This window comes from Poecilia formosa, unplaced genomic scaffold (assembly GCF_000485575.1).
Source record: "Poecilia formosa unplaced genomic scaffold, Poecilia_formosa-5.1.2 Scaffold280, whole genome shotgun sequence".
Taxonomy (NCBI): domain Eukaryota; kingdom Metazoa; phylum Chordata; class Actinopteri; order Cyprinodontiformes; family Poeciliidae; genus Poecilia; species Poecilia formosa.
The window spans coordinates 631,373-649,507 of NW_006800219.1; the positions used below are offsets into that span (position 1 = coordinate 631,373).

General features: G+C 40.5%; 2 protein-coding genes across 3 annotated transcripts; one reads left to right on the top strand and one right to left on the bottom strand.

Moving 5' to 3' along the window:
• Nucleotides 1-4,011: 4,011 nt before the first annotated feature.
• nup35 (nucleoporin 35) lies at nucleotides 4,012-8,441 on the bottom strand. Of its 2 annotated transcripts, none has more exons than XM_016681398.1 (9): nucleotides 8,280-8,441; nucleotides 6,968-7,135; nucleotides 6,756-6,892; nucleotides 5,952-6,009; nucleotides 5,761-5,869; nucleotides 5,522-5,591; nucleotides 5,294-5,422; nucleotides 5,083-5,211; nucleotides 4,012-4,282 (listed from the first exon to the last, which is right to left on the bottom strand). In XM_016681398.1, exons 2-9 carry the CDS (start codon nucleotides 7,119-7,121, stop codon nucleotides 4,205-4,207), a joined length of 864 nt encoding a protein of 287 aa, XP_016536884.1. In that variant the 5' UTR covers nucleotides 7,122-7,135; nucleotides 8,280-8,441; the 3' UTR covers nucleotides 4,012-4,204. The 2 variants fall into 2 exon arrangements, with proteins under 2 accessions (XP_016536884.1, XP_007571493.1); XM_007571431.2 differs by having other exon boundaries at nucleotides 8,132-8,441.
• Nucleotides 8,442-9,171: 730 nt separating this feature from the next.
• LOC103151392 (dnaJ homolog subfamily C member 10-like) lies at nucleotides 9,172-17,736 on the top strand. The gene is made up of 19 exons (XM_007571432.2): nucleotides 9,172-9,497; nucleotides 10,548-10,790; nucleotides 10,883-11,045; nucleotides 11,137-11,187; nucleotides 11,320-11,402; nucleotides 12,494-12,625; nucleotides 13,535-13,628; nucleotides 13,969-14,046; nucleotides 14,180-14,223; nucleotides 15,093-15,158; nucleotides 15,244-15,309; nucleotides 15,412-15,501; nucleotides 15,582-15,689; nucleotides 15,758-15,872; nucleotides 15,986-16,113; nucleotides 16,901-17,017; nucleotides 17,094-17,195; nucleotides 17,294-17,354; nucleotides 17,531-17,736. Exons 2-19 carry the CDS (start codon nucleotides 10,584-10,586, stop codon nucleotides 17,629-17,631), a joined length of 1,806 nt encoding a protein of 601 aa, XP_007571494.1. The 5' UTR covers nucleotides 9,172-9,497; nucleotides 10,548-10,583; the 3' UTR covers nucleotides 17,632-17,736.
• The last annotated feature ends 399 nt before the right edge of the window (nucleotides 17,737-18,135 follow it).

The window sequence follows — 18,135 nt, forward strand, 5'->3', positions numbered from 1 at the left end:
CGCATTCCCTTCAGATTAGTTCCAACAATGTATAAAGAGCTCAAACGTACCAGTTTGAGCTCCACATGGCACCTGCAACATGCCATGTGGTTTATTCTGAGAAAACCAAATTGTTTCTAGATAAATGGTTAGCATTCTGGATTGTCCTTGGTTGTGTTTTACCTAGATTTAGTTAAACAGAAGCTTGACTCGCAGAGTAAGTGTACTTTAACGTACAGGACCTACTTTCAACTCAACCTTCTCTGGTTGGGTTGAAAGTAGGCCATTCAGGGTGGTTTCCCTGTCGTCTGCCTGTTTTTGTCAGGCGAGGGGAGGTCCATCCCTCCCGCCCCCAGTCTGTTGTTTCTGTGCCAGCTTCCTCTCTGCTCCGAGACCAGAGTAGTTACAGGTTGAGCGGCCTGCTCTAATCGTTTGACCCACACTTGTTGCCGCAGACACCAAAAGGAGGCCATATGTTGTTTGGGATAAGACACACCAACTGTAATTAGTTTCAGGGCTGCAGGTCGGCCGGGTGACACATTCAGACAGGGTGTGATGTTGAAGAAATGTACCACCTTTAATATTGTCTTTGCCCGCTTCCAAATTTTTTCCTCCCTCTCCTTTTGTGTTTCTTCAGCTCATCGTACAAATTTTTAATATAAGTCGAAGATAAGTTCAAGAAATATACTGGCCATCAGATGGTAACATTTAGAAACAAGCTTTCCAAACCAACCTCATCCCATGTGGAAATATAATACACCGACGTAGAAATGTAATATATGTAACTTTTATTTAAAAAAAAATATTTTTTACATATTTGTTGAAACTGTCATCTAGCAAAGCGTGCTAAAGCTAGTTAGCATGGCCACTGATGATGGGGCATAAACAGTTTTCCAGAAACAATGAGTTCTTTCACCACCATTGGCACATTTAGCAGCAAGTACATGAGGTTGATTGACAGCTCTGAGCCCCTCCTCCTGGCTCTGATTGGTTGCTTTTGGTCAGGAGCAGTGTGTTTCTTCAGATAGCAATAGTAGCTCAGGGAGAAGCTGGAGGAGATTTATCTTTTTACAGATTATCTGTCTCATACCATATTGTCACAACATGGTGACAGTTTTAAAAACAGTGTAAAAAAAAAACATTTTTTTTGTTAAAAAAAAAAAACATACTGCAGCTTTAAAAAAAAGAAATCCAAGACGAGAAACGAAGTCTCTGAAATCCGTCAGTTTGGAAAGTTTTACAAAGTCATATCTAAAGCTTCAGGGTTCCAGTGGACCACAGTGTGAACCGCTACCTACAAAAGGAGACAACATGAAACAGTGGGGAAGGAGAAAGACAGGCTGGGCAGAGACGGCATCTATGGCAATGTTCTGAGGCCAAAACATGTGCTGAAAAAAATAAAATAAAATAAAATAAAATAAAAACAGCCAAAGACCCATCTCACATTTCCCAGAAAACTCCGGGCTTTGTTACCTCGGGGTGACAGAATATTTACCACCGTCTTGAGCAAAATGGAGGCTTGGTCGGTCAACGTTTCTCTGCAGAGATGTGAAAGGCTCATTGCAGGTTATCATTGGGGTTCAGTCAGTGCTGCCAAGGTTGAGACACCCAGTCTGCAGGGAGTAATCACCTTCTCACACAAGGCCAGGTTGGTTTGGGCAGCTTATATCCCGTCATACATGAAACTGTAATTTGAAAACTGCTTTTTGTATTCACTTTGTCAGACATTAGCATTTGATGATCTTAGTGTGGAGTGTGTGTGTGTGTATACAAAGACAAGAAGCCTGTATTGAATTCAAAGCTATATCATCCAATCCTGGAACCCACCTTCGTCGTCTCTACGCTACAACAGGAACTTCAGAGTCATCGACCTTCATACCTCTGCTCCAGTTTATTTTAGAATGAGCCGTAATAGATACGGTGAAACCTGAGGTCGTGGACTGATCTCGAAACATTCCAGATGCCTGAGCACAAAGCTGCAGCTCCTAGTCAAAGTACCCATCCATCTATCCGTTTGGACCGAACGAGCTGGATAGTTTTCTAATCACCGATAGATCTCAACTGGTGTCTTGGCCTACTCCAATTTTTTTTTTTTTTGTGAGGGTTCAATACTTTTTCCTTGTGTCATTTCACATTATTACACGTAACTTCATTTCTGAAATTATTTGTTTTGGTTTCTTTCTATTACTTGGGTTGTAATGTTACTGGTTCACCATGAAAAACTGCGTTGAGTTCAGTGCTTCTTTTTAGCCCGCTGTGGTTACGGCTCCGAAAAGGCATCACAACTGCAAAACTATCAAAAAATATATCCATCCACTCAAACAGACATGTCTGATGAGGACATCATTAATCAGAGAAGAAGACAAGAGTCTTGCGGTAACTCTGGAGGAGCTGTAGCGATCCATCACTCACACGTAACGTTTTAAGATGTAAAGACACAACATTAAACCATCTGTGAGCAGATTCATCAGTGAGCTGCGACTCACCTTCTGTTAGTCAGTCATCCGAACACAATATGCATTTGTATAAACAGTTGGAGCACAAAGGAGCACCTCCCTGTGAGAAAAATGTTGCTCAACTCGCTATGAAGGCTAACAGAGGGTGTGATGCCAGCTCGTTTGCATTATAATCATTAGTTGTTTCTTAAATTTAAATATTTATTTTCAGTTATTTCTCTAAGAACCTAATTTATCCCGTGTGAAAATATTTTCCTAAGTTCCTCTCCGAGGATGTCTTCTTTTATGTAGCTCCCTGGTTTCCTAAGCTGCCTGGAGGATGTGTCATAAAGTTTATAGCTCCATCTACTGGACACATCATTCTTTCTAATTAAAAGGAGAATCTGCTGCACCCGCTTTTCTTTGCAGGGACTTTTTTTTTTTTCTTCAGAGATGTTTTGAGCGATTTATTGTTCTCCCGCGTTGAATTGCACATCTGGCTAAAATCACATAATCACTGCAGCACCACTTTAGTTCTTTATATACCAAAATGTAGAATTTTAGGTCCCAAACTCTGAGTTGAGTTGAAAAAATTATCCTAGAACATCTAGAGGATAAGTAGCAGGAATGTAACTTTAATTCAAATAAATAAATAAAATACATACATAACTGTGATTATGTCGTGACAGTATAATCAAGGAAAATTTATTTGTGTAACACATTTGGTGTACAAGACTATCCAAGGTGCTTTACAGAAAAATCAAGAGTAAGAGATTAAAAATCAATTAAAAACGAGTAAAAAGCGAGAAGGAAATAATTGACTAACTGAATTAGAAAAGAATGTAGATAAAATAATTTAAAAAAAGTAAGTATATAAAATGTGTTGTATAATATGCGACAGGTAGTCTTTGCCTTCCCCCAGAGCAAACTGCAAAAATCAGAAACAACCAATCAGAGCCAGGAGGAGCCGACCGTGAATGCTAACGCTAGTTAGCAGTCCCACCAATGGCGAATAAAGTTTTCCTGTAATGGTAAGTTGTTTCTACACACTGAGCACATGAGGATGATTGGTAGCGCCAAGACCCGCCTCTTGGCTCTGATTGGTTGTTCTGATTGGTTGTTTTGGTCAAAGAGCCACATGTCAACAGGGAATATTTCATGTTCAGTGAAACCCCAATTCCTGAAGCTAATCATTACTTAGCGCACAAAATGAAATTAAGTGTCTAAATATAGACACGTTTTATGTTGTTTAATCACAAAAAGTGTCTTGTGCGCTACCTAAAATAGGCAAAAATATGTCAGAGTGAACCTGAGTTATTCTGAAATATGTGTGGACACCCTGTCCCGACACATGCCAACAGACATGTTTTTCCTCAGCAGTTAGAATCTCTCCTTACCTGATAAAACCCTGCATCATCATCACAAAAAGATGATTTTTCTTGTTTTTAAACTCTAATTTTTCTGTCTTATTTACATCCATGTATCCGTCTGTCTGTCCATCCCTTTGCCTGGTCATGTGGGGGCTGGTGTCCGTCTCCAGTGGTCACCTTGACTGCATTCCCACCTGGTGCCCAATTAAAATGAAATGACTCTCAATTAGATTAAGGAAAAAGACAAACTTTATTGAGAAAAAGACATTAAAAATTCATGATAAAATTAAGCAGACAGAGAGATTCTCCAACCGTGTCTCTCTCTCTCTCTCTCTCACACACACACGCACACACACACACACACACACCCAAACACACTGTAGTGAATCCTTTTCTCCATCTGCATATACTCCTCTCTCATCACCAGCCAAACATGTACTCCATAGCTTTGGAAACAAAGCTGTCGTCCTTCCTGGGCGTCTGTCTGTCTGTCACCACCTGAGCATGGACAGATGTACACAGATGTTCAAGCTGAAGCGACTGAGAACGAGTCTGCATGCAGAGACAGAAGCTGCGTTTCCACTACTAATGTGCGCAAAACTTTGATGTTTCGCTAATGTTGAAAAACACAGCTTCGCAGTCGCGGTGTTTCCGTTAAATAAGAAATGAAATTAAAATCACACGTGAATATGTTTGTTCACGCAACAGATCGTTAAAACTGGACCATCATCCTTTGCTAATCCAAGTGTTGATCATATGACTCGTGTGATGTGACAAAAGTGTTTTCTCTGCAGCTTTGCAAAATACAATAATTTTGATATGGCGCAAAAATATGACGGTGTAGTAGACAAAGATAAATGCATAAATAGATGGAGATTGTAGTACATTTCCACCAAAATACTCAGAAATGTTGAGAGATTTTGAGTTTTCTAGAAAGAAAACTAAGTTTCTTATTAAAATAAATTTCTAGAAAATTTACAACTTTTCAAACTCAGAAATGTCCAAGTTTTATTTCTAGAAAATTTCTGAGATTAATCTATTCATTTCTGAGTTCTTTCTAGCAAATTTTCGACTTTTCAAATTCAGAGATTTTTTTGTTTTTTGTAGAAAATTTCTGAGATGTTTTTGGCAGAAATGTACTCATCCTTTTTTTTTATATGTACCATGGCCCTAGTACACAGATGTAGAAAAGCCATCAAAAACATTTTCACTGAGTAAATTCTTTTTCGTAATTCCAACTGGCGCAATTCTAAGGCGAATGGAAACGCAGACAGAGTGAGATGGAGATGTGAAGTCACCTGGTAGTCGCTGCCGGAGCTCCTGTAGGAGGCGCTGAGGGGCCGGATGGCAGACCGAGGGGTGGAGGGGAGAGCAGAGGAGGAGACGGAGAGGGGTGGAGAGACGGCTTCACTGCTCCCCATCACACTCTGGGAGAAACGAGTAAGGGTTAAACTTAGAATTTAAGTGAAACAGAAACAGACGGCATGCTGGGTAACAGCAGGAACGCACCTTGTCAATGCAGGGCTTCACTCCCACCATGATGGAGTCTCCAAACACCTTCCCGTCTTTGGACAGGGCCTTCCTGGCCTGCAGTCTGGACTGGTACTGGAGGTGCATCCAGTTCCCAGGAGACGCCATCTGCCAACACATCACCAGTTTGTGTGTGTGTGTGTGTGTGTGTGTCAGTCGGTTTGTAATTGAGATAAACCACTAAAATCAGTAACTAGCTGTTCTCACCGTGTGTTTGAGAATGTTTCCATACTGAGCGAACTGCAGCAGGATGTAAGAGGCTGAGGCTGGAGGAAAACTGAAACACACATCAGTGACTTACCATACTGCTGCAGCCGAAGTGCTTTCATACTGGTTTTCTTTATGATCGTAACATGACCAAAAACGAAATATATTAAAATATTTTCCAGTGATTTCTGCAAGTGACTGTAAAGCTAACAGGCTAGAGCGTGGTCGAGTATGAATACCCAAAGACGGTGACCCAGGTCTGGTCCAGCTGGTCGTCAGATGACAGAGACTCCCCCTGACTGTAGAAAGGATCCACCTGCGCCGGAGAAAGGCACCCCTGCTGGAACACTGGACAGCACACAGGAAAACGGGGTCAAGCCGGGGTTCACTTTATGATAACCGAGTCAGTGAGGGGCGTATCAGTACGCACCTGCTCCTGGAGTGGAGGCCTGGCGTGCCGAGAGGGGAGACTGCATGACTGGAAAAGACTGAAACAAAACAGAGACCCCATGTTGACGTTTATGCCTTAAGAGATCAGCCACCAGCTACGTTTGCAGTACAAATTTGTGCAAATCTTTGTTGATATTCTGCTAATGTTGAAAAAACACAATTTTGTAAAAAAAAAAAAAAGATCTCAAAATCACCCATGAAGACGCTTGTTCACGCAATAAGTCATTAAAAATCATGGCAGCGACGGATGTAAATATTGTACAAAAAACTACAAAGTCAACCACTTCCTGTTGTCTTCTTTGTGGTTTTCACTAGTAGTAACATCCGACTGTTGATCATGTGACAGGTGTGAAGCAGAAAAAGTCTTTCCATTGCAGCTTTTCTTTTTTTCTGGCTCTAGTGGCCTTTATTTGAAAGTGCTAAGTAGGTAAAGAGAAGGGAAAGACATGCGGCAAAGGTCACCAGGCCGGGAATCGGACCTGCGACGGATTAAGGCCTCCTTACGTGGGTTGTGCTTAACCTCTGCTCCACCACAGCAGAACCCCATTGCAGTTCTGTTTCGAAAAACCACCTCATGGAGTTCCTTTTTTTAAATTGAAAAACTTGAATTCTTTTCTAAATTGGTGTGTTTCCATTAAGCAAATTTCAATCTGTGAAATTCCTATGGTTAATGGAGATGCAGCTGATCTTAGATTAGCCAAAATAAAGTCCTTTTTGCTAACTGCTCTTTCCGGTTCACCTGGCTGTCTCATCGTCCTACTCTTTTACCCGGCTGCCTACCAACCTGCTTGAGTGCACTGAGCGGCGTTCCCATGGTGACCATGTCGTCGTAGATGCTGCGAACAGGTGGCGCTCCGCTCTTATCTTTTGGCGTGGGGACGACGGGCTGCGGGGCCGAACCTCCTCCGCTACTGGCGCTTCCTGAAACAAACTCCAGATTAACACACACACACTGCCCACAACAACAACAGCAACATCCAGCTTTGTTCTGCTGACCTCGACTTGCACTCAGGCTCTCTGCGAGGGGCGAGGTCAGGCTGAAAGGGCGGGGCTGTGGGCTGGCTGGTGCCGGCAGGTCACCCATGAGGAAACCGGGAAGAAACTGAGCTCCGGAAGTCGGCTTTGGCGAAGTGGGAGAACCCAGAGTCATTGGTTCAGAGCCCACTGCAAGACAGCGACAGCAGGACAATTATCAAGGGTTATATTCCACAGAAATCCTTCATGTTTTGTAAAAATGTAATCTTAAACTTCAGTGTATCGCGTTGAGGTTTAACTTGGTAGGAAACAGAGTTGGGTAATAACTATTTACATTTACTCATTTATGTTTAGTAATTCAGTAACTTTTTTTTTTTTAAATAAATAAATAAATCTACTGTTAGGAGTATTTTTACTACCCTGTACTTTTTACTTGAGTAATTTTAAAGTACAGGGTAGGATTGCTCTACCCTGTACTTTTTACTCAAGTCAGTATCGCCACTCTGACTTGAGTAAAATTTCTGTATTCTCCACCAACTGAATGAAAAACAAAAATTCGCACATTTTTTGTTTAAGTTCTATAAGTTCTTAATGAAAAAAACTGATTTGGAAAAAATTTTCTCTTCCTTGATTTTATTTTTTCGTTACTTGTATGAATTATTTTCATCTTCGTACTTAAAAAAAATTCCACTCAACTTCATATTTTGGTCTGTCAGATGAAGCCATTTTTAAATATTAAATGAGTGATAATTTCATCACTTGCTCTACTTGAGTCATGTCTGGACATGAGAGGTTTTGAAAGCAAATGTAGGAAACCAATCAGACTCACTGATAGACGGCAGAACCAAACACTTGAAACTGCCGTGATTTCAGCTAATGATGGTTCCAGAGCAAAGTACTGATGTATAGGGGACGATAATATATACTCACCTCACTTAAGGAAGTCAGTAACATTTCTAACCACCACTGAGTTATTTTAAAGCTAAATTAAATAAAGCTAATTGCGCGGAATGATCACAATTACTGTAGAGAGCAAAAAATATCCTAACGGAATGAGTAATGGTTAACTGTGTTTCAAAGCAAGATATAAAGCTGCTTTCCGTGTTCTTGAGCACACAACATTAAGTGAAAATCACTTTAACACTAGCAGAGCGCGAGAAGAAGATTGTATAAAAGTTACAGTACCTTGTAACTCCATTTTCTTCTTTTTCTACAGCCGCGAGTTTCAAAAGTAGGAAGTGACGAAAGGGAGAAAAGAGGCCAGTGGCTAACAAACTCAGCCGGCAGAGCTAGCTCTTCACTAACTGTAACTTCCTGTTGTTGTCACACAAACCTTTTTATTAAATGGTCTAATGCGGACAAGTTGAGCGGTTTAATGCCCGCTTTTTGAGCGAACTACAGCGTGTTCACGGAGAGCTGAAATTATTGCTGGAGTGAGCTGATGGTTCGCCTGCAGAAACTTCCGGCGCATGTAACTGATGGGATCGGTGAGACGTTCGAGTGTGTCGTTTTTTTACACGTACCCGCACATTTTAAATATTCAGAAATGTTAAAAATGTGTTTCCGGGCACACTAAGATATCGTAATTCTTTCCGAATTAATCACATATAATAATAATAATAATAATAATAATAATAATAATAATAATAATAATAATACAAAACCAAAGTACTTTCTCATATGTGTTCTACCTGTTTGAATATACTGGCTTTTAAGCTAAAAGCAGAAATAAATCTTAGAGACTTTTAAAGCCCATTTCCGGTTGAAAAGTTGCGAGTATGTTAGTTGTCCATGGTATTTAGACCACCTGGCAAACATGACAAATAACACTTAACTTTTATCTAGACAAGATGTTTAAACTATAACCAAGTCAATCGTTTTCTGGCCATGGGTTTGAAACACAATCAACAAAATAATTTATTATAAAACTATTCAAAACTAACACTTAAAACTCTCTCCCTTTTCAGTTACCTTAATGATGATGTATGCTTAAAATTGTCTCTGAACAACATGTTATTATACAATTTCAGATATTGTGTGTACATTTTTAAAAGTATGCCTTTAATTTATAATTTAGACAAATAATTATTTATCTAATGGGTTTATTGGGTATCAGACAAATCAGAATTTAAGGTAAAATATTTTCGAAATATGAAATTATAAACGGAACAATTTTCGAACGCACCATACTTTACGTCATCTTCATGTGGTTGCGGAGCGTCAAATTTCATCAAAGTCCCATAAATATTGGAGCTAGGTTCCGTGAGTCTGAAGCTTCTGGTGTCAAAATAAAAGTTCAAATTCAGCCGTGCGTATTTGGAAACGCTCCCTCCCTTTCTTTTACTGGCTCTTAGATGGGAAGCATAGAAGTACGAACTGAACGACGCAGTCACGAGTTTGTTTTTAACGTTTCGGTTATCGGCAAGACTTTATTTTGAATGAAAAGAGACGGAAGTTGACCCCGTTATTGTGTACAACTTGATACCGGCATGAGCCGGATGCTGATGCGGATCTTCATCTGCAGGCTGGAAGGTGTTGAATCTCTTCGAAGGTAACAAAGCTCTGGTTTTATTCACGCAAAAGCGTTTGTAAATTACAGGAAATACATTACAGGAAATATTCGCTTTAACCACAATTCCGCACCGTCTGTACCCGTCTGTAGCGGTTAACAGGCTAATAAGTAGTTTTTGTTCCAATTAGCTTAGCTTAGCCTATTAAACAAGGCTTTCTATACTGTGAAAATAACGCTTTTCAGAATGTTGATACATTTATTGTCCTTAACAAAAGTTTGAACTTAGACTGGGTAGAAATTAATTGTCGTTATAACTGCATTTTCTTTCTATAACTTGTTACTGGTCAAGTAACGAATGTACTGGAATGTTTTACTCTTGTGCAAGCAATTTTATTAGGTGGAGATTTATAGTTTTCATTTAGAGACTACTTGGTTGTGAGGGATGTTTCTGATTAAAAGAAACGTTGTTTGCCTTTTGTGATGTAGAATTTGGTGCATTTTTTTCAGTTAGGAAGCTGAAAGTTGTCACGTTTGTCTTTAAAAATGGAGCGTACAGTTTCTCGGTGCGCAAGAGATACTCTTGGTAGCCAACCAAGTCATGTTCACAAACTACTACTGTAAAGAATGGTTGCAGAAAGTAAATGAAATTTTCTGAAAACACTAAATATATGTGATAATGTCACTCACAAACTCACGGAAGGCGAGGTAGATTAAACATCTTGTCTTTCACATTGTTCTCTCGTGCGCACGTGAAATTAGCGCACGAGAAACCAACTTTTATCTTTTTTTTTCCCACCCATGTTGTTCGGCCAAAAACGCAAGTCGGATATTAATACTAACATGGCCGTGGCGGCAGCCCTTTGTTGAAGACCAGCTTTAATGATATTCACTTCCAGTTAAATCCATTTGGCAAAAAATATCTTGATAATTCTCAAGACACTTTGAAAACTATTCTTTGGACTAGTGAGACAAAAGTGGATCTGCTTGGAGGGTTTATACATTATAGAAGAATATCATATAGCCGTGTAGTGGTGGTAGAATGACAAGATCTGTATGACAGAAATACATTTTGAGGATATTCTCCTTCAGTTCCAGGTTATAGGGGTTACAGAAGAAGGACCGGTGATGGGGCCCAGGGTCGTCCACAGGCTCCTAAGGCCTGTTACCCTCACGCTGTCCCTGGTTTTCGTCTTTGCCATCTTGCTGGCAGCGGTTTGTGCTAAAGAGTCAGACTACTACGAGCTGCTGGGGGTCAGCAGGGAAGCGACGACAAGAGAGATCCGACAGGCGTTCAAGAAGCTGGCGCTCACCATGCATCCTGACAAAAACCCTGTGAGTCACCGACAGGAAAAGCCAAACATCTCAAACATTTTGGTAGATTAAAGTATGCTTGTCATCGTTAATGCTGACCAATGATTGCTTAGGGTGACTCCTCGGCTCACGAGAAGTTCCTGAAGGTGAATCGGGCGTATGAAGTGCTGAAAGACGAAGACTTGAGAAAGAAATATGATAAATATGGAGAAAAGGGATTGGACGAGCAGCAGGGAGGACGCTATGAGAGCTGGAACTTCTACCGCTATGACTTTGGTAAGGCTCCATCTACTTCTGCAACCACCAACTCCTCCTATCATGATGTTTGTATCGTATTGCGACTAATGTATCGGTCTGTCTGTTACAGGTATCTACGATGATGATCTGGAGATTATCACTTTGGACAGCGGAGACTTTGGTAAGGTTTAAACAAAGAAAGCAACTGCAAAAATCAGCAAATGAAGAAGTAAACTGTTGCAAGTAAAGTGATGAGAACTGCCACCATGTGGGTTAAAAATGGTGGGTAAACTTCTATGCATTTGTGTTCTAGAAGCAGCAGTGAACTCTGGAGAAATCTGGTTTGTCAACTTCTACTTCCCACGATGCTCGCACTGCCACCAGCTGGCTCCGACGGTAATAAAACACCAAAACAAATAGACACACTAAACACGCCTCTGGAGTCTTGGGGAAATTCAGGTGTGTTGCCAGCTGTTTCTGAACACACTTGAATTTCTAGCTGCTGACTCTTGTTAAAAAAAAAAAAAGAAACAAAAAAACAAGAAAATGCTGACTTTGGAATTGAAAATCTGTTTACTTGCCACATTTTCATGCTGCTTCAAGTTTACCACCTTTACCAAAGTAGAATTGACATTGTTATAAAGAAGACTGTTACCTTCGCTGTGACATCACAGTCTTGTTTTATTTATGTTCGGAACATATCCATCAACAGACAATCTGGGGATGAAAGCTCCGTCCCTATATGGTCAAGCAATTATTAGACGAATTAATCAGAGAGCGTGTCTTCACAAGAGCAGATGGAGTGTCATGCAGCCTATAAACCTGTTCCCCTCCTCTCCTTTGGTGGCGCTGCACCAAGAGCCACTGAAGGAAATGATGCAAAAATGTCAGAAGATGATGTGCACAACTTCCTTCTTCATAAAATGTAAACAAAAATGTAGTAGTGTTTTTTGTTTTTTTTTAAGAGGCTGTATGTTTTTTCTTTTGTCTTCAGTCAAAGACCACAAGCTGTTTCTCCAGCTAATGTTAAACTCTTATGTTTGTTTTGGTTGTATTTACCCAGAATGCCCTACGCTAGAGCCTGCTGCATATCTTCAGAGCGGTCTCCGGTGTTCACATATGCATTCAAAATGCAGTAGAGTTCACGTAAACCGAACCGAGACCTAGGTTTGTAGGCGGACCAGAGTTCGGCTTTTTGGTCCACATCAGACTTCGATTGCACGTTCACACCTCCCCAAACAAACCGGGCTTTCTAGTCAAACGGACTAGAGTTCTGTTAAATCAGACTAAACGGAGAATGCACCCTGAGTGTGTATGCAATAAGCTTTTGGTGAATCTCCAAATGTCGGTGGTGGCTGACTTGACTCGAGTTCAGGCTTCGTATGCTACAGCTGGATCTCTAATGAAACAGATGTGTTGTGTTTGTAAACTTAATAATTAAGTAAACCTTCCTTTTGTCAAACTCTAACTTTGTTTTCTGCATGCAGTGGAGGGAGTTTGCCAAGGAGATGGACGGAGTCATCCGGATTGGAGCGGTGAACTGTGGAGACAACAACCATCTGTGCAGGAGGAAAGGCATCAACAGCTATCCCAGCCTGTACATCTATAGAGCAGGACAGGTCTGTTTTACATATGCTTATTTATACTGCTGTCATACTCAATATTGTAAATTATTTTAATCAACTCCTTTGAAGTTGATGTCAGTGTCTTGTAAATCTTTATCAGTCATCCACGACTTCCCTTTTTCCAAGGAGTGTGAATGCGATGCAACACAAGCTGCGTTTCCACTACAAGTTAAAACTTTGTCAATATCCCATTAATGTCGAAGAAACACAATTTCACGTTTGTGGTGTTTCCAGTGCAGTTAAAATCACACGTGATTTTGTTCACACAATAAGTCATTAACAAAAAAACATGTTGTACCATGAAGCTCCAGCCGGTCATCTTTCTTGTCTTTTCCACTAGTAGTAACATCCGAAAATACTGTTCCCATCACAGTTTTGTGAAATAAACCAATTTTTATTTGGCCAACAAACCGCCGTATCTTAGCGCCAAAACTTTTTCAATTCAGTTCAAAATTTAATAAAAAAAAAAACAAAACACTTTATTGATCCCAAAGTTAATTTAAATGTCACTGTAACTCATATTAATTCAATTCAAAATGCTATCAAACGATGAAAGTTTTTTTTTTAAATTGACGTGTGTCCATTAAGCTAATTTAGTTGCTCATTTATATGTCAATGGAAGCGTGACTACAGAGGCACATTTCTTTTAGCCACTTCTCAATCAAAACAGAAAACGTCAGAACATGTCATTCAAGTATAGTTCAAGTAATGTTCATTTTTATTGTTTTAAAGCAGCTGGTTATAGTGTCTCAATAAAATCACCAGCTTTCCGGCAGCCTGTGGGAAGATGCCACATTGCTGGTTTGTGAATCTCCAGATCAGAGTTTCTTCTCAACGACTTGCAGCACAAGCAGAGTTCACCCTATGAGGACCAGCCTCTGATCCATCTGTGTGTTTCTGCAGAGGCCGGAGAAATTCACAGGGGAGAGGAACAGAGACAACCTGGTTCGCTTCTCCATGCAGTTCATCACTACAAAGGTCACTGAACTGTGGCAGGGTGAGCTCATCCTTCATCCATTTTCAGACCAAACATTTCAAATCTGTCAACTTTTCCGTCAACCATCTATTAATAACACAATATGCATCTGTATTGTAAGTTCTATATTGCTTTCGTTTAGTAAATTGCACACAGGTTTTCTATTTTGTTGGTTTAAGATGAACTGGTCAGAATTTTGTGGCTTTGAATCTCTGGCTTTTGAAACGTTTTGACCGGCTGTTGCCAGCTGTAACCCGTCTCTCTTAATTCACAGTTTGTTTCTGTAATTTCAAACCACTTCTGTACACACCTTGGAAGGAGTTTCTTTCTGTTCAGCCTCTTATTTCCTCTTCCTCTCCAGGCAATGTGTTCACTGAGATAGAGAACGCGTTCTCGTCAGGACTCGGCTGGCTTATCACCTTCTGCTCTGATACCGGAGGTAACAAACACAGCTGTCAGTGCAAAACATTGGGCTGATAACACACACACATATACACTCCTGTCATCAGAAATATAATGAATAACTCTGTAGATTTCTGCTCCACATGCTGACACGTGTCTGTCTTTCTCAGATTGTTTGGAGCCGAGGACACGACAGAAGCTTGCTGGAATGCTGGTGAGAAAACAGCTGAATTCGCTGGAGTTTAACGTCATCAGCCAAAAAAAATGAGACAACAAAACAGTCAGTCTGGAGTTTATCCAGATTCTTGAATTGGCCATTGTTTTAAACCTGTAGACAAGTAATATTAGGTTACTTTGATGAGCAGTCATAAAAGTGTGTATCAGTCAGACATAAACCATCTTTTTGAAATGATTAAAAAATTTAGTTTTATCTAAATTCACCAAGCAAGCAACCTCGCTTCCTACTACATCCACAGATTTGTATCCTTTTGCATTATTTGACATTATTCCAATAAGTCTACATAAAGTTGTTTGATTTAAGGAGGTGTTCTATGATATTTGAGGTCTATAAAGTTCCCCCCCCACCAATTTCACAAACAAATTCATCAGTTTTTGTGGTCTTGGAATATTTTCTATATTCCCTCTACAACACTAATCACCCTCTAATAACTGAAGCCATGTGCTGACTCGAGATCATTTTCTTCAAGTTCAAAGATAATAACTTCATTTTTGTTTCTGTTCAGCTGGAGGAAGTTAACACACATATTGTTATAACCAGAGCTTGCAGGAGCATGTAGGTATTAAATAGGAGCGGTCCGAGGATTGAACCTTGTGGCACCCCATGAAAATCTGTAAAGATTTTCATGTCAGGCTGTTCTGACTGACTCTGTCAGACTCTGTCAGAACCTTGTATATAATTTATGTCACTGTTAGACCAGATTATAATACTCTGCTAGGTTTTCTTAGTTGAAAATTTTGTCAAGAAATCTCAAACCAACAAAACAAACAATACACGTACAAAATTAAAAACGGTGACTGACAGAGTCAGTCAGAACAGACTGACTGACGGTTGTTTGGGTTTAGGACGGTCTTGTTAAGGTGGGATGGATGGACTGCCCCACACAGCAACAGCTCTGCGACAGTTTTCAAGTAAGACATACCGCTGACATGAAGTAAATGTTTTTTTTTTTTTTACAGTACGTGTAGTGAATTTTTTAAAATTCTTCTGTTTTAGGTGACAAGTGGAGCCACTGCTTTGTTCCCTCCTGGAAGTTCTCTGGATACGCAAGGCAGCATACTGGTATGATAGAACATGCTAGTAATTGACTGACATATTGTTGGAAGTACACCAAGTCATACTTCGGTTCATGTTGAAGATTCGGTTCATGTTCATGTACTTTAGTGGCTGAAGACTTTGGACAGCAGGGAGATCTACAATCATGTCATCGATCATCTGCCTGATCTGGAACTGCTGACGAGTGATAGTTTTAAGGTAGAAACGCAACACAAGAGCAGCTGCTTAATCAGATTTTATGTACCGTGCAGTAAATGTTGAAATCTAACCATTTGCAGAAGAAACTGGCCCACCATCGCTGGTTGATCAGTTTTATGTTCAGCGGCCGATCGGCCTCCAGCGAGTACAAGAAGCTTCAGGCGTTTCTTCGAAACGATCACATACAGGTATGCGGCCTCTCTGCTTTGCCACAAGTCTCAGCCTGACGGTCCCAACCGGCCGTTTGTCTGTCCAGGTTGGCAGAGTGGACTGCGTCGCAGACTCTGAGCTGTGTCAGACTCTGTACATCCACAAACCCTGCGTGGCCGTTTTTAAAGGACTGGGAATCCACGACTTTGAGATCCACCACGGTCAGTACCGCACCTCTTTTATTTAATCCTAGTACTGCCTGTTTGCCTCTTTCAGTGCAGTCAGTTTGTTTCAGAGTGTCTGAATGTCCGTGGTGTCCTGTGTCCGTATGCAGGTAAAGACGTGTTGTACAACATCGTGGGTTTTGCGAGGGATAGCGTTCACGCTCACGTGACAACGCTAAGGCCAGACAACTTCCCCTCCAACAGGAAGGAGCCCTGGCTCGTTGACTTCTTTGCTCCGGTTTGTTAAACCTTCTGGAACTGTAGACTGGAATCATTTCTGTTTGTTAAATGCCAAAATATAATGAGATGGGGAATATTTTTAGGGAGTTTATTGTTCTTTGATCAAATTCAGATTCATTAAAGGGGTGGTAGAGGAATGGGCCAGAACTCTACAAAACTATTGTGATAATCTTAAGGAAGGAAACTCAAATCCTTTGACTCAAGTCTTACATTTAAAGGGCAATTCTTCCAAATACTAAGGAAGTGTAATATTAATATTTATTATTTTCAGCAGACCTGGTTGGGAAAACAGATTGTTTGTGTTATAATGTACTTCTAGATTTTGATACATCCTAGTAGATTTTTTAAAACGGTTTCAAATAGATGCTGTTGCTATTTTTAGTTGGGTTTTATCTGTCTAGTGACATGGAGGATTGTAGATTTCCTGTGGCTTTATAAATCCACAGGAAGAAACCAAGTCAGAAGGCTGAAAAGAACCACACCATTGGCTGTAAACACGACCGAACCTTTAGCATGTTTTGTAGTTTGCAATCTTCTGTGTAAAGATCCACCAAATCTCTGTTTGCATGATGGACGGGCTCTAGTTCTACACCCAGAACACAAACACTCACAAATACTCATAACTGGAAGTGCAAGTATTTGTGTTATGTATATGTGATTTTTATTCTTTTGTAACGTTAATATTGAGAAACAGTGAAGAAATATTAATCCAACTCATATCTGACCCAAAAACTGCTCAGTTTCTACACAATTTGGTGGGTTACAAATCCTCATCTTGGTTGCAGTGGTGTCCTCCGTGTCGAGCTTTACTTCCTGAACTGAGAAAAGCTTCCATCCAGTTGGCTGGACAGATGAAGTTTGGCACCTTGGACTGCACCATCCACCATGACTTGTGCTCCACGGTAGGCTCAGACCCTCTGGGTGTTTTGTGCTGAGGGATAAATGTGTTGGTCAGCCGTCACCCTCTTTGTGTTTCAGTATAACATCCAGGCGTACCCCACCACGGTCATCTTTAACGGCTCCTCCATGCACGAATACGAAGGACACCACTCAGCTGACGGCATCCTGGAGTTCATACAGGTCATATTTAACTTTCCATTGGGTTCCGTGTTGTTTTTTACTTTTATGAAAGTAACCAGTAATCAGAAAGGTGATTTCTTTTATTTTTGCTTCTCCAGGATCTGGTCAGCCCATCTGTGCTGGTCCTTGATCCCTCCAGCTTCACAGAGAAAGTTAAAGGTACAAACTTTAAATGAATGTAAGGAAAGTTGTTCAATCATATGGACAAGAGGTGGAAAAATAATATGTCTTTAACATTTTCAGATCTTCTTAAAACTCCTTCAGCATGCTCTGGTAGAAATGCATTGGTGTCAGTTCAGTGTAAGCTTTAACCAGGTTGGGCGGTGATGTTGCAGGCAGAGCTGCAGGGCAGACCTGGGCGGTGGACTTCTACGCTCCTTGGTGTGGTCCCTGTCAGGCCATGATGCCTGAGTGGAGACGCATGGCTCGGGTATGACAGCAAATGCACAAATTCAAAAGCAGGCTAAAAGGATCAGTATTATGTAAACTTGGCTTCTTTGAGCTTCACATCACATTAGTCCCACGTTAGAAACATACCTAGACTGTTGATTCTGTCATGCATGTTTGAGGAATATTTCAGCAAACACCTGNTGATAATTTCATCACTTGCTCTACTTGAGTCATGTCTGGACATGAGAGGTTTTGAAAGCAAATGTAGGAAACCAATCAGACTCACTGATAGACGGCAGAACCAAACACTTGAAACTGCCGTGATTTCAGCTAATGATGGTTCCAGAGCAAAGTACTGATGTATAGGGGACGATAATATATACTCACCTCACTTAAGGAAGTCAGTAACATTTCTAACCACCACTGAGTTATTTTAAAGCTAAATTAAATAAAGCTAATTGCGCGGAATGATCACAATTACTGTAGAGAGCAAAAAATATCCTAACGGAATGAGTAATGGTTAACTGTGTTTCAAAGCAAGATATAAAGC